The sequence below is a fragment of the Tinamus guttatus genome, unplaced genomic scaffold (assembly GCF_059628265.1).
Source record: "Tinamus guttatus ecotype Peru unplaced genomic scaffold, ASM5962826v1 Tinamus_guttatus_pri_ptg000323l, whole genome shotgun sequence".
Lineage (NCBI taxonomy): Eukaryota > Metazoa > Chordata > Aves > Tinamiformes > Tinamidae > Tinamus > Tinamus guttatus.
In genome coordinates, this window is record NW_028288857.1 from 804,477 (window position 1) to 832,130 (window position 27,654).

The 27,654-nt window shown below is 42.5% G+C and overlaps 1 protein-coding gene across 1 annotated transcript; it reads left to right on the forward strand.

Annotated features, from left to right (window-relative positions):
• The first annotated feature begins 3,519 nt into the window (after positions 1-3,519).
• Positions 3,520-27,654, forward strand: GAN (gigaxonin). Its single transcript, XM_088529055.1, has 11 exons — positions 3,520-3,686; positions 15,526-15,640; positions 16,476-16,826; positions 17,294-17,511; positions 18,517-18,638; positions 19,113-19,225; positions 20,225-20,374; positions 21,341-21,477; positions 22,082-22,210; positions 25,988-26,097; positions 26,897-27,654. The coding sequence occupies exons 1-11, from the start codon at positions 3,520-3,522 to the stop codon at positions 27,076-27,078; spliced, it is 1,794 nt and encodes a 597-aa protein (XP_088385181.1). The 3' UTR covers positions 27,079-27,654.

Here is a 27,654-nt window from a genome sequence, read left to right on the forward strand (position 1 = left end):
TAAATGCCTATATATAATATCTTATAAGATATATCAATGCCTACTCTTACAAATAATGATATGCACAATTGGTACACAACTATTACAAAAGAAGAATCATCAGGATTAAAAAAGTTCTAATGTTGTATACAATTTGTGGCACAGGGAATAGGAGAGAAAGGTAAAAATAAAATTTTGAGTAGAATTTTTTTGAGCAAATGAAGTACTGCATTTATAATAGGATACATAGCATAAGTCATGTTGTCTACAGCTCATATAATTTTTTTGGATTGTTTCAAGACTGCAGATCCTGGCGAAGGTTCCTCACTGACAGAAAACCTCAAAGAAAACTATCTGCTATGTATCTGCTATGATACTAATAATTCATGGCAATGCATTTTGTTGGTGCTTGATTTCTAAATTCCACTATAACCAAAGTTAAGTATTGTACTGAGGTGCTATCAATTTACAACTTAAAAAATCCTCTTTGCTAATAGTTTTATGGTATATATTTTTTTCTTTTTATGATGACAAAAATAAATAACTTGAAATAGAAAATATGGCTTTATGTCGCATTCAATTATACATTAGCAGTATTCAATCCTAATGTTATAAACAGTTTGTATTTAATGACTTTTGTTTTCCTATTTCATATATATTTACTGTTGAAGAAAACTAGCTATATATCTATCCATACAGGGTTTGATCTGTATGTATCACATCACACACTTTGGGCATCTTTAGCTCTTCAATATACCCAGCATCCCAACATCTCTGCTACTCACTCTATATTACAGGTAGGAGAAAGAATGAAATTGTTGTCATTTACCATCTCCCCATGAGATGAGACCCCGGACTCTGGTGACTTGTTCACGACTAGGTAAAATAACTAAGGCAGGGCAGAAACTGAAGCAACATCTCCCACAGCTCTTGTTTGCACTGTAACAACTCTACATCCCTTTCTCTGCCTACATCTTTACAGTTTGTAAGGATAAAGAATATACAGCATACTTATAACGTAGGAAGTGTCACCATGGTCTGAATATAGAAGCTAGAGTTTATGCAGTTTTGAGCATTCAAATATTTGTGTATTCCATAACATGGAAATATGTCTGACGAAATAGTCATCTTTGTTGTTTTCAAGGCATATTGCCACTACTATTAGAGATAGCTTTATCATCTAAAGATTAAATTTCTCTTTATCTCTATTGTTTATAAATAACACGGAAGCAGGGCTAAAATGGATGGTTTCTGACATTGGGAAAGTACCACTTAAAGAACATTGGCTGGGAGGCTGCTTTGTTTTAACCTGCAAAAGTTTATATTTTTAAAGCTGCTATAAAGATTTCTGGAATTATAAGGCACTCATAAATCAAATGTCTGGCTGTTGTTACAGACCTCCCTTTAAGAGTTTATCTTCAGAATTTGATCTATAGAATTCATTGTTTTACATTTTTGGATTACCATGAGTTTGGATACAGGAGATACTTGGCCTCTGAGAAGCGAATTCACATTGGGCAGAAATGACAAAATATAGGAACATCTATCATAAAAATAAGTCAGATTTGTTATCTAGCATCTAAGAAAGCAAATATATGTTATGTTCATTTAGAAAGAATGCTGAAAATAAATTATAAGAGCTTGTTTGAGGTATGATATTGGTACGATATTGAGGTGTGATAGCAGTTGCAATAGCAGCCAGATGAAACATTTAAGGTGAAGATGGTAACACACAGTATCATTCCCAGACTGATGGCTCCCAAGGGCAATGCCTCTAGGTTTTGCTGAGTGGCTGCAAGGCTTGGGGTTTTTCTCTGTTTTAGCAACATGACAGATGTTGGCGAGTCTGTCATTTGCTGTGCTTCCCTGGCTACGAACAAAATCTTGAGGGACAGTAGGGCTTGAGTCTTTTGCACCAACGACACTCATAAATTTGCACTGTGAAACCAGTGCAGTTATCGTAATGGCACAGAAAAGAATCTAGACACAGTGACTGCAAATAAAATAGTGCGTGTCTTCGATAAATGTAAAAGAAAACAAAACAAAACAGGAAATTGTTGAGCAAGAGAATCAGGCCATAGGTGTACATACATATAATTACTTCAAAGATGTTACAAATGGCCCTCTGGTTGTTACCAATGTTTTTCTTTTATCAATGGGTTTCATTAAATGGAGCAAACAACAAAACATAATAATTAATTTGTTGTGTCAAAGTGGATATTATCTGTCTCATTGCCCCGTCTCATTGCCCCAAATACTCAGCAGGAGCAGAATCAATTAATATGACCTACTTCCTAAATATATATACATATATAATAATAATAGAGAGAAAAAAAATAAGAAGAAAAAAGAGAAAGAAATACCAGTGTGCTTTCCTACATAATAATCCATGCACGAGGCACGGAAACAAGCCAGTGTTTTTCTTTTTAAATAACCAGGCTGCTCAATGGCAGCTTTCACAAGAGCTTAAACCTCTGCTCCCTTGAGTGTGCAATTAGCAGAGCACTAATAAGGGCAGGCAGGCAGAACACAGGGTTTGCCAGGATGCCGGATCTCTTCCGCGCTCTCTCGTCGGGCCCTGCCTGCGCAGAGGGCGGGAAGGGAAATTTTCCATGGAAGGCTGCTGGCTGTGCCGCATGACGGCTCCCAAGCCAGGAGCGGCCTTCCATGGAAAGTTTCCCAATGGCACGCTGCGTTTCGGCTGCCGGCGCTGCACCTGCCATGGGAGCAGGGTGGGAAGCAGCCCCTGCTTCCCCTAAGCACAAATCCTATCAAACTGGTGCGGGATGAGCCATGAACACCGTTTTTACGTCTCCCTTTCAGATAGATGTATTTTTAGATGCTGTGCCCCATGTCATTGCCTTAAAGAGGCCCCCGCCACAAAAGGGTGCAGGTAGCTCAGCTGGGCCCTTGCGGGGGTACCCGTCCCTCGCACGAGGGCGGTTTTTAGGCCAACGATGCCGCTCGCGGCACCTTCAGCTCCACACGGGTCCATGCCCTCCCTGCCTGGGCACACGGGAACAATGCGGCCTGGGAAGCGCTTCCATGGGCGCCAATTCCCAGCTTCCCTACTCGGGTACAGGATGCCTGTAGGGAAGGAGCAGGTGGAATCACGGCAACTCCTCATGTGCCATGAAGTGCGGTAAACACGTGACCCCAAACCTTGTGAACATTCCTCTAAAAGACATTTTTTCCCCTAAAAAGGGCCAGCACTGCACTACCAGACCGCCCTTCATTTATTCCCATTCGCTTTTAATTCTTTAATATAGCTGCCCAGCACCCTTGTGTCCAAAAGAGGAGGGAAAAAAAAAGTGGTTTAAATGATGATATTTTGAGGGGAAAAAAACGTCTTATGCGGGGATACGGTGACGAATAAGTCACGTGTCACGTGTGTCCCCCCCGCCCGGCCCCTCCCCTCGGAGCCGCCCCCGCCGACACGGCCCCGCCCCGGGGCGGGGCCTGGCGCGGGGTGATGACGTGAGCGCGGCCGCGGTGCGCGCGCGCTGAGCGGCGCGGGGCGGCGGTGGCGGCGGCCGCAGCATGTCGGGTCCGAGCGCCGTGTCGGACCCGCAGCACCCGGCGCGGCTGCTGCGCGCGCTGAGCTCCTTCCGCGAGGAGAGCCGCTTCTGCGACGCGCACCTCGTGCTCGAGGGCGAGGAGATCCCCGTGCAGAAGAACATCCTGGCGGCCGCCAGCCCCTACATCAGGTGCGGCCGCGGCGCCCGGGCCGGGCGGGAGCGGCGGCGCGGGGCAGGGCAGGCCGCGCTCCCCGGGCTGCGGCGGGGGCAGCGCTTTGCGGGGGGGTCTCCCTTTTTGGGGTGTTTCCAGCAGTACCCAGGGCAGGTTATTGGCGTCCCCTGCTGAGTTTAAGCCCGCTGGCTTCATCCTCTCTCCTTTTCCGTCGCGCCTGCAACGTCCATGACTCGAGCTCTGTTGTGGCGCCGGGGAGCTGGCGGGTGCCCGGTGCCGAGGCCCGGCCCGTGCTCAGCCCCGTCTCCCCGTCCGTGCTGGCCGCTGTCCTGGGCCAATTCCAGGGAAACCTCCTCCAGGAGGTGCCCGCGGCCCTGCCCGCTTCCCTCCTGCGCTCAGCGGCGAGGGCTCTGCTGCCATAAAGTGGAAAAAGTACCTCCCCATGGGGAGGTTTGGTAGCGCCTATTCACCTCTCTGTGAGAGTAAATAAAAGGTTTTCACCAAAGTAAGAGCAGCAAGAGTTTTCAAAATGGTGCTAAAAAGCTGAAATACCAGTAGTCATTTTTCTTTCTTCACTTCCTGTCTTGGGTTGCCATTGTGGTGAAAGGCCGACCAGAGACACGAGGCTGCAATAAATCTGAGCAGCTGATCCAATACTCTTCAAAATGCCAGGGTATTTTTTAGCCCATTGATCATCATGACAAGTACTTCAGATGGTCCTGTGTTATATCTGAAGTTAGTGTCCCAGCACAGATTCCTTGGCTGAGGAGAAGGGTTTGGGATAGATGGAAAGAGGTTGTATTCTTGGAAAAACCGCCACCCTGCTGTTATGTGTTTACATGAGCTGTGCCATCTTTTGCTATGAAAAGGCTACTTAATTAAAAGATGCCCTAGATTATTTTACAGAAAATATCTTAGTCACAGAATTTCGTCTTTAAATGTTGCGTTTTGTCATTGACCTCTGACAAATGTTCTGGGAAGCGTGAGCTGACGAAGCGTGTGTGAAGAGTCAGAGGCAGACATAACTGCATTAACAACAACAAAACAGTCATTAGAGTTGTGGTTGTTTTAAACTTAAAATTGTTCAGGTTCAGATCCCATCAAGGAACTCATTAGCTATGTGTGAATGTAGGTTACATGTATTTATATATAAATACCTATTTTTTTCAAGCTTACTCATCACTTCTGCTTGTGCTCGCAACAGGTAGTGAGCCATAAATATCACATACCAAGTTTTCCTGTGGCGTGTTAAGGAACACACCTGTCTTGCCTACTTCTGCAGAACCCTATTTTTACATATGCTGTTTGTCTCCCTTCTTTCTACCACTCTGGGTCTTTCTTATGCCACCTGCTCATATTATTGGGCACAAATGGTCAAGTAGGGTGCTCATATGGGAGATGTAAGTTTCTAACCCCAAATTAACAGTCCTGTGGCTCTTTTTAGAGACAGCCATCACCTTTAGCCTGTTCTTAATTTCTGCAAATACTTAGTGCCATTTAGCATTAAGAAACTTGTTTTGGCCATTTTTAATAAAGTGACTGATGTAATTTTTATGTAAAAAGTTACTAGAGGAGATCTGTGAATTAATGTTAAAAGCATTTGGTGGCTAGATGATTTCAGGTGATTTCAAAGCATGCTTTGGTACTGTGGTCTGTTTAAGCCTTCAGTTGTTAATTAACTTAGGTTGCTTTCACTTCAAAATTCCAATATAAAGCTCAGCACATCTAGTAGCTAACTTCAGAGATATTATTGGGTAGAATGAGTGGCTGTGGGAGCTGTGCAGCTGGCGGTGGTGGGATTTGCTGGCTCTGTTTTCTCTTTCTGGCTCTGTCTGTGTGTGCCCCGGCTAGGGGCAAGCGGGGAAGCTGCGCAGGGTTCGCACAAACGCCTCGTTTAGGGTGTGAGTGGGAAAATCGGGAAGCATGGGATTTTCTGAGGGGGCGGCTTGGGTGTGAGCGGAGTCTGGGTGCTGAAGGATTTGTGTAGCTGCAGCGAGAGGAGCGCTACCTGTTTTTAGGTTTGCGTGGAGGTGTTTTGGCTGACTAGTGAGTGGGACACTTGTAAATTACAGTGGTGTGGCTTCCCTCTGGTTATTTGGCAACGGGATTATCCACAGAGCTCGAAAATGGCAGCCTCAAAGGGAAGAGGAGGGAGGATGTGAAGATGAAGCAGCAGCATGCAGCCGTCTTACCAGTGTTGCAGGTCCCATCTGTCTGTCTTCTCCCTAGGCTAGTTCTGCAAATACAGAATAAAATGCTGGATTTATGGAAAAAAAAAAAAAAAACACTCTCTGGGGTACCACAAGACTTTACTTTTTGTGGTAGTGTGTTTCTTGAGCTTTGCCTGAGTTGCTTAAAGCCGTGTCCCTTGCAGCTCCGAGGACAGTGAGCTCTTGGGCTGCTGTGTAAATTCCCACAGAGCTGCCCTAAATGTGCTGGCTTATCTCATCCTTCCGGCTGCCTCCGGAGCAAACCCGGCTGCCTGCAGAAACCAGAAGTCTCCCAGCGTATCTCTAACATCTTGTGGTCTGCTCCCGAGCCTGAGAAAAGGAGAAGCCCAAATGAAGATCCTGCCCTCAGACAGACGTGATTTGGCTCAGCAGGATTAGGCTGTGCAGCCTGGAGAAGTTAAACTGGAGCCTGTGTCTTTTTTTTTTTTGTGTGTGCTGTAACAAATCAGCCAGAACCTGTCCTTTTTTTCTTCCCTAAACACAATTTTTGTCCTGCAATATCCCTAATACAGACAAAACTCCACTGCCAGAGTTGTGTTGGTTTTTCACTTATTTCATTTGTGAATCTGCTATGAATTACACAGGCGTAAGGGAGCTTTTGGCAGGATAAACTGTGTTTACACTGGGAATTTTGGCATAGGTAGTAGCATATATCCACAAACCTTTTATAGGATAGGCTTGGTGCAAGTATTCCTGGTATCCTCAGCAGTAGGGACAAATGCTGTCCTCCAAACAGGTCTGTTGCTGTCTAGCATGAGTAGTTTGTGGCCAGCTGAAGTTTGCGGCTCTTAAGATTCTGCTCTTAATAATTGGTTACTGTGCTGTATACCAGCCTACATAGCAGGGTGCTTAGAAAGACTGTTTTCACAGGGAGAATGTTTGAACTCAGATTCCTAGGTAAACAGTGTTACGCAGTGATTGCTCAGTTCATCTGTCCATAGCGCAGTATTTAAAATCAGATGGCGAGTTTTTTGCTATCTTGGCATGTTTTATTGTCACACATACGTACGAACAGATTGCAGATGGATATATGTACGCAATACTCTTCTACAAGGCTCTCCAAACTTAGTTAAGGCTCTACCACCATATTTTCATCTTTCTTTTGCTGTCAGGCCTCTATTCTCACCTGGAAAATGCAAAATAAGTTCATATTACTTTCCATTTACTTAAAAATCACTGTCGCACAATCACTCTTTTCTAAATTGGTTTTGGTGAGAAGTAACGTGGCTGCACTTACGTGTTCTCAATTGTCCTGCTAATGTCCCCTGAACCTCCCAGACCAGCCGACCTTGCAAGACCCTTGTGCAGCCAGAGGACTTTCCCTTGAGCCGATTTCCACGGAGCCTTGCTTGGAAACGCTGTCACCAGATCCATGTTTCTTTCCAGCAAACAGTATTTCCTCGCTGAGTTCTGAGTTGTCACAAAGCCTGTGAGAAGGGGACGCTGAAGCTTCTTTGTTGTGTGGATTCACCTGAGTGTCGCTAACCCTGGTGAGACGCGTGGGATGTGACTGGGATGTGACGTGTGCGCGGCAGCTTCCTGGGACAGCCGGCCTTGGCTGCGGCTGGTTTTGTCCCGCAAGGGTCCCCTTTGACGGGCAGCAGCAGTGTGAGGTAGAAGCCACCGTGTACCAGTTGCTTCTGCTGCTGTTTTCCTGCTAGCCTATGCTGGCATTTATAAAAAGGCGTTTTAAACAGTGTTCCACAAGGCAATCTATTCGTGGCTAACACTGAAATTGCAACTAAGCTGCTGTTAAGGTCAGGGGGTGCTCTCATGTTGGGGGCCTTGTTTTCTCAAGTGCACTGCTCTGCTGGTTTCAGGTCCAAGGCTGGCGCCTTCGCTCCGTTTCCACCAGCCGGCCCTTTGCAAGGCCCCAGCGCAGGAGCTTGCCTGGCTGCCTCACCAGGGAGGGTTTAAAACCAAACCACATTCACCATTTTTTTACAAGGGGTTTGTGCTGGTTTCCTGGGGAGCAGTGCAGGTTGTTTTAAAGCCTTTTTTGTGTGTTTGTTTTTAGTGGGGAACACGTTCTCCATGAAACTGAAGTGTCACCTGTGATGCTTTAACTATATCCGAATTAATTGCTCTTTGCAAAGCGTCTGTAACTCTGAGAAGCGATAAAGCCAAATATTGGCCAAATACAGGAGCTGTGTGTACAAGGCAAAGCTCAGGTGGAGTGTTTCAATGTGTGTTGAGTCTCAGCAAGTAACTGGGGGCAGCAGCAGCAAGGGTTGGACAGGAGCTTACGACTGGGGTTTGAAAAGGGCTGAACGGGGCTTGCGTGGGGAGTTGTTAATTGTGTGCCTGTCCTAACAAGCCCCTAAAAGATGGCCTGGAGGAAGGAAGCAAAAAGCGTCTTGCCCTGCTCGGAAGAGAGCACAAATCCAGCTGGGCCGCTCCGTGCATCCGGTGGGGAACAAGGGGACGTGGTTGGGCTGTGTGTGCAGGGAGACGGGCGCTGGAACGCGGCGGCCCTGCCGCGTCCGGAGACGCTGCGTACGTGTGAGCGTCGAGGCGGGCCCGGCCGGAATGGACATTTCTGGGATGTCCGGGTAATTGACACTCTCTAGGTAGCCTTTATGCCTTGCTAATTGCTTTGCCTGGCACAATCTTTATTATTAAGAGGACGTTTTTATTAATCATTTTTCTTGCATGCTCGAGAGCGGTTTTGTGGCTGGAACAGGACTCTCCTGGAGGTGCTGCCTTGTCTGGGGAGAGGAATGCGGAGCTGAGCGCTCTGCACGTTTGCTTGGTTCAGTCTGTTCTGTCTGGGCTGCAAATGAGGACCTGCAAGGGAGAGAATTCCTGAGACTGTGTGAAACTGTGTTTGATGGGCTTGGAGAACTCGTCCCCTCTTGGCACCCTGTTCCTTCAGGCTCCGTCAGTGATAGGAAGGTGTCTGCCCTCTGCACGCTGCCACGCTGGAGCCTGGGTTCTGTCTGCCCTGTTTAGTCTTTGTTGCTGCTTAATATAGCCGAGAAAAGGAACCAGAAAAAAAAATCACTGTTATCGACAGCTCTGAAATTATTTGTTGCCTATCAAGGGAGGAAGTTCCTAACACCAGGTGCTTAGTGACTGTTTTGTGTCCCGAGGCATATTGGTTTATACCACCTGAGCAACTTTAAGCTGCCTAATACAACCGTTACTATAGTTGGGGATGTTTTTAGTACTCTGAATTGTAGGCTCTTGGCTCATTTCTTGTGCCAGTGGAATGCATCCTTCTGCTTCCTTTTTCTTTTGGCTTTGCCATTGCTTTTCCCTGCAGTGTGGCAGACCTCAGTTTTCCGGCTCCGAGTGCATCTAGGTTGGTGCTTTCCTCAGTTGGGTTCATGCACAAACACAGTGCTTGTTTCCCTCTTCTCACTGTCCTGTGGTATTTTGCATGTACTTTAATTTTAGGTGTTCTTTTTTCCCAGCAATTGTGGAAATCCTATTTGTTCTGATTAAGTTTTCATCTATGTGCTGTAAGGAGGAGGTATAAAGACCTGATAAAAAGAAGTTTTCTTGGTGAGCTCATCAGCGCTTTCCAAAGCGATGGCAATAAATCACAGAAACGTTTAGGTTATTAGAAACACCGTGCAGTGTGCACTTCAATATTTTAAACCCCAGATTTAACAACGTGGGCACGTTGCTGTTGCTTCTTTAAAGAAAGCATTTTATTAAATTTAAAAGCAAAGGTAACTTGACAGAAAGCGCGTTTTCAGGTAAGTTAATGTTCGGTTGTTGTTTTAAAGCTGTGTTCCACAAATGCTTTCTCCCTTCCTTCACAGCGAGTCCTGGGTCCAGCCTGCTGCCTGATATGTAGGCTACTGCTGTTAGTAGAAAGTGTCTTATAATTTTCCAGCTTAGGTGGAGTGAAAGTCTGATGAATCATCTGTTTATTGAGTGAGTGAACTTGGGCATCCCATAAAGCACAAAAAAGTCACAAGTGTCACATGGATTTAGTTGACCAAGAAGATGCTTTGAACAATACTTCATGTTAACCAGCTTACTGCCTGCTAAGGAAAAGGACTATTAGGTGTAAAAACAAAACCCTTCCAGATTCAGTGTCGCAGAAGTGTCACACTTCAAAATTATGTCTTCTATGAGATGATGCATTCCCAAATGTGTCCCAGAAGTGCACTGCTGTAAAAGATTTCTTATATAAGAAGGCACATCATAAATCTGTGGTTTGTGACAAGGTAGCAGAATCAGCTGCAGCCGTAAGCTTCACTTTGTGCTGCAGACCAGGTGTCTGGCCTAAGCCATCCGTGGCCTGAGCCTGCTCCTTTGCATTGCTTGTGTTAGTGACTTGTTTGTACTCACCTGATAAGATTTTAAAAATATTTTTTCTCCTATCTTCCATAAGTTGACCAAAAAAAAGAAACAAGAAAGAAATTTAGGTGGTACGTGCAGATGTTTAAGGCTCTGAGAACTCATGGAGGCCGGGTTAGCTGAGCATGTGCTCTCTACTTATGGCTAACTCGCATGTTTAGGCAAGACCTGCTGGTTGAGAGTAGATCTCATTTAGATTATAATCTAGCTCGGGATGAGATCAGTGTAATCAAGAGTCACTTCAAATTTCGGGGTAAACAAGCCCTTTGCAGAGCAGAGCCCATGAACCCCGGACACCAACCCTGTGCTGCTGTGAAGGACTTGCTTCCTTCATTTCTCTACTGTGACGGCTTAAAATTTGTCTGACTCTTGATTTTTCTGTCCATTGCAAACCTTAAGTGGTTCCTAGTCATTCTTCCCCTCAAACAAAGCAGGCATCTTCTGGAGCTTTTTATGCTGAGCTGTGAAGCGGACTGTTTTGCCTTGAGACCTGGAGTTGCAGGTACAGATAATCTCAAGAAGAGAGGCCCAGCCAAAGTGCTGGGGAAGCTGGCACCGGGAGCAGGGTGTGGTGGAGACACAGCCTTTTATGCCTGCTGCTAAAGGCCAGGGTGCGACCTCAAGAAACCTACTGATTTGGTTGTAAAATGGCTTTTTGGAGGAGGGGAGAGGGTGGTGTAAACTGCTGCATTCATGTTTTTGTGTCTGACCTATTTAGTGGTGCGTTTAGTATTTATTTATTGTATGCAGAAAGACCAGACTTTGGTGGGAGAAGTATTGTGGGTGTAAAGGCAGACCATAAGACTCAGGACCCCACATAAAGAAGCCCAAACTAAGAGACCAAACTGGTGGCGTTTCCATTGAAGTCGAAGTTTTTAAGTTTCTCCTGATTAATGCAAAAACTCAAAGCACTGACTAGCTGTTTCTGGTGCTCCCTAATGCCTGATAGGGATCCCGTTCTAGCCTGGGCCTGAGTCACATCTGTGAGCATGTTCTGGTCTCAGTACATGTCTTTGCTGGCAACTTTGGTTAGAGGTGTGACTTTTTTGAAATTCTCTCTTGAGAAGGCCAAAATAGTGGTGCAGACAAAGGATATATTGCAAAATGACTCCTTGGCTTGGGTTGTTTTGCTCCTTCAGTCCTTCTGTCGCAGTACTGGCAAAGCTTTTCTGGCATGTATTGGCCCTTATGGTTAGCCTGCTTGGAGCAAACTCATTCCTTTTGAGAGAAGTTGCCTTGCCAAATGAAAGAGATTTCCCTCTTGTCTCTTGACGTTCTCTTTCTGACATTGTACTACAGCTTTATAAGCAGGTCAGTGCAGCTGCATTGTTGGCTGCTTTTCCCATCATTGCAGTGCAAAAAGTTTTGATTTATTTTACCCTTCGTTCTTTTCTCATTGTAAACTATCAAAAAGAAAGCAACCTGCCGTGTTTCCCACATTTTCCAATTGCTGTTGACTATAAATACTGCAAACCTCCTTGAGGTGAATGTGGTCTGGAATATATTCTTTCATAAGGGTGTAATCTTGGCAGATGTTTTCTTTGCCTAATGAGGTACAAATGTACCAGCGCTCCAAGGATTAAAGCATTTCAAGAACTCTACTGTAACTTATGTCACCGTTGGAGAAATACACTGGGTTATCTTTCCATAATAGCTTGTAAATAAAGTACAGACTTTACAGATAAGATTATTCCCACAGAATTATGTCTGCCTTGATTGGGAAAGCAAACTTTCTATGTGGTGTTTGAGTCCTTTGTTTTGTCTTTCATTTTGTTTTTTATTTTGCCCCCTTCTGAGGTCAGACTTAAAAGATAAGAACAAGACGTTTTCAGGTGCAAGGCCACTTTCTAAATAGGCTTTGCTTGTATCTTGGTTTCTTTAAAAAAAAAAAAAAGTGTATTAACTTGGAGATCACTGAGACTGTGTTTCTTAAGCAAGGTGGAAGAGCAGATTCTAGATCTGTGTTTCTGTAATACTGCACTTGTTTTTGACTGGTACATGCTAGGCTGTTTTCCTGACAGATATAAGAGATTTCATAATTCTTGGGCTGTGTTTGTAGAACATTTGATTTATGTTCCTGTATAAATTGGGAACAGCTTTGTCTTATAGTGGCAATCTTTTATAATTGGAAAAAAATGAAAACGGATTTCAAAAGTGCATAAAGTAGAGAGTCAAGCTGCTGAAAATTAAAAGGCTTAGGAAAATGAGACAAGGAATTTGGGATGTTGTTTCTGTATTGTCCTCCCTGTATCTCTTTGCAGCTCTGCATGCATCTGTTCTGTCAAGTGCGCTCTCTCCCAGGCAATGTCTTTCCTTTCTAATTCTTGATCTTCTCATCTTTCATCTGCATTAAGGAAGACTGAAGCAGCCTTTTCTCCTGTGGTCTGGCAATTTAAAATGTGCTTGGAGTGATCAGAAACTGATGGCAGCTGGAGCGGGTGACGCGAGGGGCGGCAGCGCCTTCTTACCCGCCTTCCTCCTCCTGATTTCTTACCTGAACTCTTCATTCTTCCTTAGCTTTTCTTAAGCTTTTGGAGCCCTAAACCTGGTTATAACCCATCCCCTTTTCCACTGTTTTGCTTTGTTTTTTCCTTCTCTCCTCCCACAGCCTTGCAGTGCCGATTGAAGCTGCAAGGAGTTGTCTCCAGCCGCTCTTGGGCAGCGGTTCTTGTGCTGTGGTCTGGAAATCTGTCTGTTGAGAGACAGAACTTAGTAACTTAACTAACCAAAAAGATGTGGGACTGATAGGTGAGGTAACTGCTGTTTCTCAGGGCAGTTCCGTGAAGTTTCCAATTGAAACCAGCCATGATTTATTTGAATGATATTAATATTTGTCCTGAGTAACTTTGGAGTTAGTGGGGTTTGCATTTAGGCTTTTGGAAGGAAAAGAATATATATATATATATATATATATTTTTTTTCCTGCTAGGGGTTTGTATTGTTTGGTTGACACAAGTGCTTTTCCACCCTGCCCTCCTTCAGATAAACAAATGTGGCCTAAAATAACACGCAGCAATTGGAGCATCGAGTCCAGTAACTGGTTAGGCCCCAAACTCTGAACTACACTTGTTTGTTTCCAGGAGGTGTCGTGTAAAGTCCGTGCAAGGAGGTGATTTAGCTTGGGTGTGTGCGGGTGATGCCGAGATGAAAGTTCATGATAAACAGCACCAGGCCTTACACTAATCTCCCATTAGTGCTGGCGTGCAGCTTGTTTATTCTGTGCCTTGCACCTGGTTTAAAACCCACAGTGCGTTGAAATACCCAGGTCTCTGCTCCATCAGAATGTATCCCAGCTCACTGGATCTTTTTTTCCACTTTTTCTTTCTGTGTTGATGTTTTTCCTCCTTGGAGATTCCAGGAAGGATGCTGCAGATTTAACTTTTTGAAAAAAATAAATAAATAATGCAACTTCATTCCAAGAAACAAGATGTAGCCTCTATTAAAAGTGGAGGAACCCAAAATTCAACTAAATTAGCGTACCTAAAATTGAGACACGCTGGATAGACTTGAAAAATCCGTGTAAAGACCCAGTGATCAAATGGAAGCCGTGTTGGAGTTCAGCATCAGCGCGTGCTCCCGCTCGCTCGGAGCCTGCGGCCGTGAGCGCGTGGAGCAGCCGGGGTGCAGGGGGTCCACGTTGCTGGAACTATCTTTTTTTGGGGGCTTTTCAACTGACCGGTCACAGATCTGCTTCTCTTAGGGTAGCCTGTGCTTTATTCTGTGTCATGCAGAATGCATTTGATCTTTTTCCACCTCTTAGAGGGGGAAAAATAACTTACTCATCCAAATTGTGTTATTGTTAATACTGTTATTTGTGTAACTTGTGATAGGTGCTGTACAAATATAGAATGAAAAAATTGAGCTTCAGAGAGCTTAGTCATGTGCATGAATCAGAATAATGTTAAATCTGAGAGTGTCCAGATGAGTGGGGATGGATATTTTGCAGCTTAGGAAAGTTATGAGAAATGTCCACAAATATGACTGACCCAAGAGCTAAAATTATCATGATTATTCACACTTTGATATCACTTTCTATAGACCAGGATTTTATTTAATGGGAGTAGTATCTTATTTTGTGAGGAACTGGTTTATTCTAAGTCTGAGCAAGTGAAGCAGAACCTGGCTCCTAGGTAAATCATATTTATGTCCTTACTTAGTGTAAGGATAGCGGACAGCAGTGACAAATGAGGACATCTGCAGCTTAGCTTAGTACTGTTTTTCACATAAAGAAGCTAATTAAATGTTAGAAGTGTACTGAAATGAATATGAAAATATATTTAAAGGCTTTTATTTAAATATGTGTAGCGATATTATCGGGCAGTGAAAACAAGTTTTCTGGTCCTTTTATGTTGTATTCCTAGTTCCTTGTGTGAGAGTGGGTGTTCAGAGTTCTCATCGCTGTTCTTCCTGGCTGGGTGGAGAGTGTTCCTCTCCCAACACCTGGAATGCTCCTTCCTGGAAAAGCCTCTGTGCTAACATGATGGGATGACAGCTCTGCTGCTGCAGCGTTATTCCCCGTCTCGTTCCCTCAGTTTTATGCCTTTCTGTTCAAAAGGGCATCAAATGGCTTCTGACTGTGTATATATTCATATATGTGTCTATATATTTTCTTTTTTAATAGCTTGTGTGTATATATATATATATAAATATAATGTAAAGTGTCCAATGGTTTCGATGAATATTTAAAGCTTGATTCAGCAGAACATGGTCTAGTTCCTAGAGCTGTGAGTATGCAGTTCAGCTGTGGCCAGATATGATGATAAGAAGATAACATCATAAATGACTTAAAATAGTAATGCAATCAAAATATTTATGCTGCCACTGTGCATTCTGGTCCCATCTGCTCATTTTAATGACTCTTTTGGGTAACGTTTTTTGTTTTTGGAGGGGGTGTGGAGGTGAGGGACCGTGGGGACGTGGGGTGGGAGTTTTCTTCTCTATTACCAAAGCAAATCCTTGCGTTTCATCCATCAGCAGTACTGGGTGACTAAGTCCTGATTGAAGTTTATGAATGTCTGTGATGACTGAGCCAGGAAAAAATTACTTTGACTCTCTGATGCCAGGAGAAGTTTGCAAGGCTCATGTAATTGTTCAGTCTGGAAATGTGATGAGCAATCCCAGAGACCGCAAATGCACCCTTTTTGTCCTAAATAATAGAATTCTCAAATCACATTGCAGGGTTTTAACATATCTGTTCCTGCTTAAGTGATCTGTAGCTTGCTTGTTGCTTTTTTGTTGTTGTTTTGTTTTGTTTTTAAAGAAAAAATTCCATTCCTAGGTCATAAGCACTTTTTTTTTCTTCCTTCCTCAGAACAAAGTTGAACTATAATCCCCCAAAAGATGATGGCTCAACATACAAGATTGAACTTGAAGGAATATCGGTTGATATCATGAAAGAGATACTAGATTACATCTTCAGTGGGCAGGTAAAGAACTAGACAAAAATGATTTTTTTCAGCAAAATAAGGTTTTAACACTGCTAACCAGAAAGATAATCCCATTCAGAATCTTGCTTTAAAAACTGATTCCTTTTTTTTTCTCCTGTAAAGCACTAAATCACACTTAAGTTTTGCCTGTGCAAAGGAAACTAAGCATTTCATGATCTTTCTCTTTTCTGATGCAGTGGGAGAGGACCCATTAAAAGATTGTGTCAAATGCTTGTTTAAAAATTGTGAATAATATTTCCAGTAATCTAATATTAAAATATGCAGTCTCTTAGAACAGTAAAAGATAATTGAGTTGGTAGCATTGGTGATTGAGACCCTGTGTCACTGAACTTGCATATTTTGGTACATCAGGCAGCCTCTCTTAGTGCTCCCCATAACGTCCAGTTTTGGGGTCTTTGGTGGCAGGATGCCCATTCAGTCTGGGCTGATTTTGCTGCGTTAGTTTTAGAAGGGACTAACACTGGGTTGTCGAGTCCTTTTGGAGGCCAATTGAGATTGTCAAATTGATTCAGCTTTCAGCAGAATTATTTTCTGGATATACTTTTTTAAAAAAAATCTTTTTATGTTCTTGGATTAGATTAGCAATTTCATTGTTCCTTCAGACATAAAATTCTGCAAATACCTTCTGTTAAGTTAATGCCTTTCACGGTCCTCTGTTCATTTATAAATGTGTTGTAATCACATCTATTTCTCATAAATTTTATATTGGCATTAATGTTCACTTTCTCAGCCACTGAGAATGAGTGTTATGAATGTGGACATCTCATGTAGCAATGAGTAATGGTAGCTATAACTTCTAAATTAATTCTTGCAGATCAGGCTAAATGAAGAAACTATCCAAGATGTGGTACAGGCAGCTGATCTCCTGCTGCTTACAGATTTAAAAGCTCTCTGCTGTGAGTTTTTAGAAGGTTGTATAGCTGCTGAGAACTGTATTGGTATTCGGGACTTTGCACTACACTATTGTTTGCATCATGTTCACTACCTTGCCTCAGAGTATCTGGAAACTCACTTTCGAGATGTCAGCAGCACAGAGGAATTCTTGGAACTGACTCCAAAAAAACTGAAAGAAGTGCTGTCAATGGAAAAGCTCAATGTTGGGAACGAAAGATACGTCTTTGAAGCAGTGATCAGATGGATTTCTCATGATGCAGAGTCAAGAAAGGTCAGGATATCCAAGAGTTTATTTTTTGAATATGACTCAACTATGTATATTCTAATTGGTAGGAGCTTAAAATAGATGCATGTGTTCCAGTACTGCTGTTGCATTCACATAATTAATTGGAATTTTGCCAAAATGCAGATGAGGGGATGGCAGTAAAAGAATGAAAGCTGTGTTTGGGATGTATTATCTGCTATGTTTGTGATGCTGGCTTCTAATAGGCATTAAATCAAAATTGAGTTATTTGGCCTTAGTGGTGTCTTATTTTTGTAGAGAGAAAGCAAGTTGTACCTTCTCAGGGAGTCTTTGAAGACTTCATCTTTTTTAAACCTTGTAGTGCAGATGTAGTGTTTATTATTGCTTCCAAATACCACGAATACTTCAAGTTTTGATCGACGCAGAGATTTCAGTATGTACGAGTGCATTAGTGCTGTTTTGTGAGACGCTGGCAATTTTCTTCCGTCCTGCAGGTTCACATGAAGGATGTGATGTCAGCAGTGTGGGTTTCGGGCCTGGATGCCACGTACCTGCGCGAGCAGATGATGAGCGAGCCGCTGGTTCGGGAGATTGTCAAGGAATGCAACAACATTCCCCTGACGCCCCCGCAGCAGGGAGAGGCCATGCTGGCCTCCTTCAAGCCCCGGGGCTACTCCGAGTGCATAGTGACCGTCGGGGGTGAAGAAAGGGTGTAAGTACCAAGTGGCCTTAATGCACCCTGCGAAATATAATCGGGTAGCACTTACGACACGTTTGAAAACAGAGTGAAAAGAACATACACATCTAACACGCATGTGCTTACTGTCTGATCCGTTCAACGTTTACGTTGGTAAAACACACCTCAAGTACCTTCGAATGATTTGGTGATAAACAGTTAATTTTTGACCTTTTAAGTTCAATACATATATATATATATATAAGTATTAAGATTTATACATATAAAGTATTGTAGATGTTATTGATCTAAGTCTAATTTTATACTTCAGGTTTTTGCTTAGGTTTGTAAAAACTTAGAGTAGGACATGTTGTGCTCAGGAAGTGTTGGATGTGTTTTAATAGAATAGATTTTATCCAAAATAAGCACAAAAATGGTGAAAATATAGATCTGAAAACCAGCTATAATAAATCTTAAAAATAATGAACGTGTTCTTTGCCTTAACTGCTTAGCTGTGGTTCCAAAGAAAAGTATTTGTTGGTGCATCTGAGATGCCAGGTGAAAACTTCTGTTCCACAGAATGATATTCTTGAGTATTCCTTGCAGTAGAGGGGTGGGATTTGTCCTTTGTTTAAGTGAATTTAGCATTTTGATTTTTCTTCTGTATAAAAGTACAGTAAAATATGCAAATAACATTTTGCTCTTCAGCTTGTGTATCACTCAAACAGTGAGTTTACTAATATTTTGTATCCATGCTTTTTAGTTCATTAGAAGTTCTTCATTTAAGAATTATTCTAGGCAGATAGAGGGGCAATGTGATGAACCTGCTTTTTATGTTGCCAGTCAGTATGCAGATTTACAGGTTTGACCTGCAGGGCAAACTTATTAAAACTCCCCCTTACCAGGGAAGTGCCACACTTTATGAATGTGTATTAAGTCGTGCGTATTTTGGATAAAGTTGCTAGCAACTAACTAATAAGCTTAGGTTTGTTTTTCTGTTTTTCTTTTTTCTTCCTCTTTCCCACCTTCCCTCCGTTTTAGATCGCGGAAACCCACCTCAGTGATGCGGTGCATGTGTCCCCTTTACGATCCCAACAGGCAGCTCTGGATTGAGCTTGCTCCGATGAGTATTCCACGGATCAATCATGGAGTCTTGTCAGCAGGTAAAGGGGAATCTTGTGCTTGTCAGGCCAGTAGTATGGAGATTTAGCAATGCCTCAAAATCTGAGATGCCATTTATAATGTATATATTTTTTTCCTCGGGATTATTTGCACTTGGGTTATTTCTTACTTCTCCTTTGCCTGCCCAGAAGGCTACTATATTCTGTGATAATCCCAGTCACTTGAACACTGTAGAATAATTTCTCTATTTTTTGTGTCTGCTACGCTTGTCTCTCCAGGCACTTTTCATGGTTTAAGTAAGTTGTAGTTAGCTGCTGCATCACTGAATTTGTTGAAAATTATCTGCCGTGATAGACTGGAGTCCAGTTAGACATATGCGTTACCTTCCCCCAGTCCAGAGTTTGACCCATAACCAGTCTGAATCTCTTAATAAATTCCAAGATGCAGCTAACCAGTCTTGTGGTCTTGCCAAGTGAATCTTGTTTTTTAAGATCACGTTACATTTTGTTTTACAGAAGGATTTTTATTTGTGCTTGGTGGTCAGGATGAAAACAAGGCAACGCTAAGCTCTGGAGAGAAGTATGATCCAGATACCAATTCATGGAGTTCCCTGCCACCAATGAACGAGGCAAGATCACTATCTAACTCTTGGGATTAAATTTTTCACTTTGGCGAAATATTCAATTGCTTCTACAAAATTTTATTCTGAACCTCCAGTCATTTGCATCTTTTGCTTTCAAAGTCATGGTGCAGATTGCCTTGTGTTTATTTCTTATGGTTTCTTATGGTTACTTTTGGTCTGATACTGACTATAGGATCTAGAAAATGCTGCCTATTGGCCAAGCTGTATAGTACAGCTGAACTACACAATTTTATGAATTACACATTTGTAAAGTGTATGTGGTCATGTAGTGTTTTTAATGTTTTATGTAATTTCTGCATTAAAAATATATGCATTTCCTTTCCCACAAGAGAATTCATTATACGGATGAAGGCACTGGACTGTGCAGAGACAGACCGAGGACTACAGAATTTGCCTTGTGTAGTTGTTTATGTTAAATTTTGGTTTGAGCTAACATTTCCTCTTCATGTTTGTATTCCATCGAAAAGTAACAGTTTATTATATAAAACATATATATCCTTGAATCAGTCTGGGCTATTAAGAAATTGTAGTTTATTTTTCTTCAGCGTAGGCTGTTGGTGGCATAGGTCTAACTGCACTTAGAGGAAGCCTGCAGTTGTAGTTATGATGCACTATTTTTTCTGTTTGCTATGAATAAGATGGTGAGGGAAGTGTGCTCCTACAGCAGAAAATGGACATTGCCTTTCTGCAGAATTATGGGTCCCATTTCTGACAACAGCAGGTTCATCTAGTAGACTAGTACTATGCAAAAGGAAACACAGCTAAGAACTGTTCTTAGATTTCTGTAGGATCTCTTTTGGTTCTGCTATTTTGCCTGTTCGAATGCTGTTTTTTTTTTTAATTAGAGATTTTAAAAATATTATTCCAGCTATTTTTAAATAGCATAGTCCCAGCAATAATGCTGCAGACAGATACAAGAAAAAAGATTCTAAAACAGAACTGCTGCTGTAAATTCATCCATACAATATTGACTTTATTCCTTAGGCACGGCATAATTTTGGTGTGGTAGAGATTGATGGAATTCTCTATATTCTGGGAGGCGAGGATGGCGAAAGGGAGCTCATCTCTATGGAGAGCTATGATATTTATAAGCGGACCTGGACCAAGCAGCCAGACTTGACCATGGTTAGAAAGGTAAGAGCTGCTTTGTATGATCATGTGTTAGAGCATTATTTATTGCTGAAAGTGAGGCTAGGGGCATACCCCTCTCTCAGCTTTCAGGTTCCGTGGTTTTGAAAGGTTATTTCTGTGATGTGTCACATTGCTTTTCCCTGTCTCTCTTGAGAGCAGTGTGTGGCGTAAAGTGCCCCTAACATGGCAGGAGGAAGATGCTTAGTCCTCTCTGAGTTCTTGTACAACTCTTGCCATTCAGAATGGTGTAGGATGACTCTTGGTCATGTCACAGTTCTCTTGAGCAACAAAAATAAATGTTAAGGAAAAAACATTGCTTCTATTCTGGCAGACAAGCAAACACTAACAAATCTAATAATTTAAGGCTTTATAATTGACTTAATTGCTGTTTACTATAGAGAAAACGAACTTTTTGTACAGATAGTCCTTTTGATGAATTGTTACAAAGTGGGTGATAAAGAGAAATTAAACTGAAGGCAACACTGTGCAAATTGAACTGTAACAGTGTAGGAGCAATACTTGAACCTCACTTCTGCCATGTTTTCTTCCCTTAATTTGGTGATAAATGGCCTAATGTTCAGGGTGGTAGTTGCTCAAAAAAAAAGCTGTGGTTTTAATATTGGTGCAGTACTGCTTACAGTTAAAAGGAGCAGTGTTATGCCCATGTTTCATTTTTACCTGGAAGTAAAACCAGGTAAAGAAGTTTGAACTAGGCCTTCCCCGCCTTTCCCCAGGTTCTCAGAGACTGTTTGCTTAAAAACTCAATTAATGATTCTGAGCTTAATTAAGACTCCTCTCTGCCTTGTTTAGACAGTGTTCTATTTATTTTGATTAGTCTTCCTGACAAAATATTTTTTTATTCCCCTAACACCTAACACTCTACTAAACAAGGTTCTTTAGTTTTGAGCTCTTGATATTGTGTGCAACTTTAGGTCTGGGTTTTTTGTTTTTTTTTCCCCTTCATTCAAGATTGGCTGCTATGCAGCTATGAAGAAGAAAATCTATGCAATGGGTGGCGGCTCCTATGGAAAACTCTTTGAATCTGTGGAGTGTTATGATCCTAGGACTCAGCAATGGACAGCAATCTGTCCTCTGAAAGAGAGAAGGTGGGTGAAAATGGAAATAAAAATAAAAATTACGAAAATACATGTAGTCAAAAATTTCCAAAACAGTTAGAAAAGTGTATTTAGAGACTTCATTTTATTTTTATTTTTTGTTTTTAAGAAGTTGATTGTTATTGTCATTGGAGTTGTGTCAGTGTATACCTGATAGCCTGTGTGGTTTTTTAATGCTGAAGTTCTGGGCCTCTGATCAGAGGAAGTTGTCTTTGTTTCTTTGAAGAATACCCAAGATACCTGTTACAGACTCTTATGAGTTTCACCTTGCTGTTCTGAATCCCGGCGGCCTGTTTTAATGCCAAAATGTGACCGAGCAATGTGTCAGAGTTGTAAATACATCCTGATGTTATAAGCAATGCTATCCTGATGCAAACCCAAAACTGAAAACTAGTTCAACTGGAACCTCAGAATTTTGTCGGCACATAAATGCTTTATTGTTCTATTTTTTTGCATGGTCTGGCTTACAGCTCATATCCGTGACTCATCTGATCTTGTTAAATGTCAGATGCCCAGAATGGAGAAGGTTCAGGCGAATATGTGGAACGGTTTAGATATGTTACCACTTTGTCTCTTTTCTTCTTTGGTTCCTCAGATTTGGTGCAGTGGCCTGTGGAGTTGCCTCTGAGCTTTACGTGTTTGGTGGCGTCAGGAGTCGTGACGACAGTCAAGCCAGTGAGATGGTGACTTGCAAATCCGAGTTCTATCATGACGAGTTTAAAAGGTAACATAAACATAGGAAATACATAACTTAGATGCTCCTCTGTCCTTTTCACCTCCCCTTAAATGCATTAGACACTTACAAGTGTATTAGACCTTTGTTGCGTGCCCCGTTGCTCATTTTACCTTGTAACACCCCTACTGGGTCGTACAGTGGCTTGTCCCTGCGGGGTACCGTGCTGGGCCTTGATGTGTGAAAGGCCCCAATGAGAAGCCCTCTCTGTCCCTGGAGAGAAGCACCGTGACCACGGATGTGCTTGGCCTGGCACTTCCCTGCGCTCTGCAGCTTCCCTAAGCTCCCAGCACCGCTGTCATCCCCTCTGTACTCACGTGCTGGATTCCTAGGGCCTGCATGAGGAGCAGTGCAAGACTAGGTAGCAATAGTTACCCCTGGCCCAGGCCCATTCCTGGAGACTTGCAGCTTAGGGAGCTCCTGAGCTGGAGCTGCTGGAATGACAGTTTCTGTTCCTGGCACTCAGGATCACCATCTGAATCACATAGGCTCCTGTCATAGGAAGGATGCTGCGCATTTGTTACCCACATACTGCGTGTGGATAATCTCCTTTGTGTTTGTTTTGAGTCTGCTTTTGATGACTTCATTGTTATCTCCAGGCTCTTACTTTAAAATGCACCTGAGGCCTTGTTAAGCGTGGTAACTGTTCAAAACCACTCACATTAAACAATTTTGATTGTAGTTCAGCTTATTTTCCAGGCATAACTGGCAGGCTGTGATACCACCCATGTTTTCTTCTTGCATGCAAATATAAATTATACATCTTCACTTTTTTAGAAACTGCATTAAAAATAAGACTTTACTGTCAGATATGTCAAGAGTTGTTGACAGTGTAAGAGATTAGTGTGTTTATATTACAAAGTTAAGATTGATTTATGACTGTGCCCTTTATAAAAGCACATAAAAATAGAGTGTAAGTTTATGATACAATTTTCTCATAGTATATGGTTGTTAAAGATACTTCAGTTTCTGCATGAAAATATCTTCTCTATTCTAAGCACTATCCAAAATAAACAATTTGAATCGAAAGAAACTGGAGGCAAGGAAATGCTCTGCAATGTGGCTATAAGAAGCAGGCTTATTATAGCTTATTGCTCCACATGTTCTGTAGTGACTTCTTATCCCTTGGGTATGCAGAGAAATGTTAAAACGAACTGCTGGACAAGAGTCCTTCCAAAGGGAAAAAGTCCCAGCAGGACATGCTTCCCTATGTACCAGTTGCTGTTGCTCACTGATGTGCTTGGGATGTTTCCAGACGGGCTCTCTTTTTTTGAAAGATGGTAAATAGCTCGAGATTCCTACTAGTGACTGCGAATTTCTAGTCTCCTTGGTTGCTACCCTTTAAGCTTTCCTCAAGTGTAATTAGAAGTTTGCAAGTCCCGGCCTTAGTGTAGGTGAGTTCTCACTGCCACCTACTGCCTTCAGTGCAGTTGTGACTTTATTGGAAACACCACCAGCTGTACATTTTTTGCTTGGTGGCATCCCAGAGATGTTCCTAGATTCATGTAAAGATAAAATAAAAATCCAGTTGTTTTGTCTTTTGAATGGTGGTACGCTGTGGTACTGGTGCTTATAGAACTGTCAGTATTTCTTTCCCCACAGATGTCAACCTACCTTCATAATATGCCAGGCCAGTTGGTCTTGGGTTGGTTCTTCTCTTCCCCTGCCCCACAAATTCTGCTGGGAGATGCAAATTTAAGGCAGGTAACTGTTTCTGTAGAAATGTAGCCTCCTGCAGAGCGTGAGCGCAGCACGTGGGCTGTGCAGGTGCAGAGGAAGGTCGGGTGGCAGCAGGTAACGTGGCTCCACGTGTTGCAGGAGGCGCCTGTGTTGTGGGTGCCCAGATACCCAAACCATGTCTCTGCTCTCAGAACGTGGGTGCCCAGATACCCAAACCACATCTCTGCTCTCAGAACTGGGGCTTGGAAACCTGTGTCTGCCCTGCAGGCTGCTCGCGGGGTTGTGCAGGCCAGCAGAAACACAGGGCCGGGTGCCCAGGACAGTTACTGCATGTGCCTCGGTAATCAATGCTGATAACCCACCTGGGAAACTCCTGTTGTCCCATTTTTAAAGGTCTGCTGGTGTCAGCCCTGGAGAGGTGTTAGTTACCAGAAGAGGGTGCTGTGTTGCCGTGTTGTTTCATAGCTTGAGCTCTCGCTCATGAGGGCTAAGCGACCCTGAGTTTCAGATGAATTCAGGTACATCTGCAAGGTGAGCACTGTCTGCTATGGCCACGGTGGTCACTGTGAACCTGATCAGCTCTAGCCCCTTTGGGAAGAGGGAAAATAATAACCAAGGGACCTCACTACAAATGGCAGTAACCAAATATTCCCCTACCTGTATCAAGGCAAAATACTTTCTGCTGTCTAGATAGGACCCAACTGTCAGATCATGTTAGATTTTACAATTATGCATAGCAGTGCATTTTTATAGGCAAAAAAATGAAAATCACACATTCACATTCTTGACAACTCCAAATTTCTTGTCATCACGTTGTTTCATAGCACGAGTGATGAATCCGCACCAAGCTGGAGCTCAGTCAAGTACTCATGAAATGGGGCCCCCTCGTGCTTCCCGTCTTTGTTCCTTCTGAGTGTTAGCTCTAAAACTGCACCAAGCATTCCTGAAAAGTTGGGTCTGCTCTTAAAGTGTGTGTGTGTGTGTGTGTGTGTGTTGGGAAAGGTTAGGAAGGACTTTTCCACCAGCAGCTACAGATATTTTAGTTTTTTCGTTTCCTGATGTGCGGTAGCAAAATGCCTGGGTCCTGCACTGTGTTTCTGTTCATATAAATGCCCAATCCATGAGCATCTAGTGCAGGCAAGCCCCAAAGCTCGTGTGATTTCCAGTACTTGGCAGCTAGAGAGAAAACGAGGTTTTGCTCTTCAGTGTGACAGCTCCTCACTGGGCTGTGACACAGGAAGACAGTGATGCAGCTGGATACATGGGCTCTGCTTATAAAGCAGTGTCTCTCCTAGGGCTGATTTCCAAAGGCTTCAAGATAGAAATCTGCTTTTTGCTCTGTGGGAAGGTCAGGCAAACGTAGTGCTGAAATGGAGATATTTTAAAAGCGAAGATAAAGGATTTTAAAAGTTTTGATAGAAGCTAGGAAGCAACTGGAAAGAGCCTGGTAAGTGCTGGGGAAGTTCTGCTTCACTTCCAGTGAGTGCAGTTTTCTTCTTTCCTCAAATTCCTTAACAGTTTCAAACTTCTGTCCCTTGTTTAAAATAAAGTCTTGCCAAGTGCTGCATTCCTGGTACTGCGCATAGGATTTCTTGTCTCTCTCAAAGTACAACTGAAGTTAGAGAATTAGTAATAAGGCCTTGCTATAGCAACATGTAATTTCCCCTGCTATGTACTATTAAGATTTCTATGCTTTTATGACTATGCTGATTTTAGGACAAAGTTGCCTAAAATTTTCCCTGGAGGGAATGTTGACTGTTGTAGCAATTGCGGAACAGGCTCTGCTCTCTGCCTGCTGTCTTCCAGAAGAGCCTATTGGGTGACTGCAAGAAATATTTGAGATTAATTAAACAGAGGAGTGGAGCAGTTCTGAAATAAAGTAACCTCCAAGTCAAGTATCCCCAATTTTCCAAATAGCCAGCAAAAGTAATTGATGCTGCTATGAGGGCTGATCAACTACACAACATTCCCAACTCATAACTAGAAAGTTAACTTGTATGCTCTGCTTTTCATTCAAGTTGGAAAAAAAGAACCTATTTCTATGCACTCATTAAAAATAACATGCCAAAAACTTATTTCTTTTTGCAGATGGATTTATTTAAATGACCAGAATTTATGTATCCCAACGAGTTCTTCTTTTGTGTATGGAGCTGTACCTATTGGAGCCAGTATTTATGTCATTGGAGATCTCGATACAGGTTAGAGTTAGAACTAATAATTTCCTGATGCTTGTTGTTTGAGTCGTTTAAGTACTTGCTGCTAATGAGTCTGATTTTTTCGAATTAAAGGCCAGGTTTTCTCTTTAATTCTTTGTAATTCTGAACTATGTTCTGTTCAAGTGCTGTTGTCTTCTGAGGGAGTTGTGTCAAATTTACATTTAGATGCATGTAGGCTTTGTATGTTGGACCTCTTCAGAAACAAAATCAGTATTATAAGTATTTGGTTGATTAGCACTGCAAAGATGAGGGGGAAAGATCATGATGAACAGCGCAGTGTTGCACTCATTTAAATGCTAGGAAAAAAGTTAGTGTCTGTGTGAATTCTTTTGTTTTTGTTTTCCTTCCACCTTCTCACTGGTGAGCAGGTGGTTCTGTGTTTTTATGGACATCATCCTTGATTCACGTAGAGCCAGGAGCTGCTATCAGCTTTAAATCCCAGCCACATACAGGTGTATTTTCACACGTGGTCAATTCTCCTCTCTCATAACTTTCTGCTTCACACCATATACTACAGGAAGTGTTTGAAAGGCTAATTGTTTTCCTGACTCTATATAGATATATATCTATATAATGCCAGATTTTCTACAAAATATGAAAAAGCAGGATAAAAATCTGATGTATTTAAGTAGATATGTCATTTAAAAAAAAAATATATCCAGAAATGTTTTGAGATTGCATGTGTGTTCTAGTTCACTCTAGTAAATAAGTATTTGCCTTTCAAAAAATGCAGGTGGTTACAGTGTGCTTTAAATATTTCTTTCATTCTTTGTGAGTTTAGGTACCAACTACGACTATGTCAGGGAATTCAAGCGCAGCACCGGGACGTGGCAGCGCACGAAGCCGCTGCTGCAGTCGGACCTGCGCCGCACGGGCTGCGCCGCGCTGCGCATCGCTAACTGCAAGCTCTTCCGACTGCAGCTCCAGCAGGGATTGTTCCGCATTCGTGTACATTCTCCATGATCCCGGGGCTGGAAGTGGAGGAGACTGGAAGAACTCTACGCAGTCCACCATAATATAGCTCTATATAAAGGAAAAGCTGAGAAATTGCAACTGAAACTTACTGTATGCTGTGCTTTGGTATGGTAACTGTTTTTGTTTTAAATGCTTAAAAAGCTTGAGTCTCAGTTCATGTTTCGGAGACAAATAGCTCTACGTATACATTAAAAGAAGAGATATACAAACGAGATAAGGAAACACCTTCAGTCCTAACTGTTTGGAGTTTAAACTGTGTTACCGAAGGAGTTTCTTTGTGTCTGAAACTGGTGGAATTTGGTAATCCTTTCACAAAGTTCATTGAGAGCAAAAACGTTTTAAGGTGCATTTCCCCTGCGGGGAATTGATAAGAATAAATGTGCTATCTTGGACTAGATAGCTCTAATGCACAGAAGCTATATGAAAACCAACCTCTCTGGTATACTGCAAAGACTTTCGTTTGACTGTAATGCCATAGGAGATGTTGGTTGTTGCTGCACCATTTATTTCTAGTCCTTTCTCAAAAGCTAAGGTCTGTGCCTAAAAATGGTGGAGGTGTACATA

What these genes read in the sequence shown, in the direction of transcription:
- GAN (XM_088529055.1), top strand. Translation starts at nt 3,520, where the DNA reads ATGTCGGGTCCGAGCGCCGTGTCGGACCCGCAGCACCCGGCGCGGCTG. An exon ending in TCATGGAGTCTTGTCAGCAG is followed by an intron (nt 18,639 to 19,112) that starts GTAAAGGGGAAT and finishes TTTGTTTTACAG; the next exon opens with AAGGATTTTTATTTGTGCTT. An exon ending in ACTTGACCATGGTTAGAAAG is followed by an intron (nt 20,375 to 21,340) that starts GTAAGAGCTGCT and finishes CCTTCATTCAAG; the next exon opens with ATTGGCTGCTATGCAGCTAT.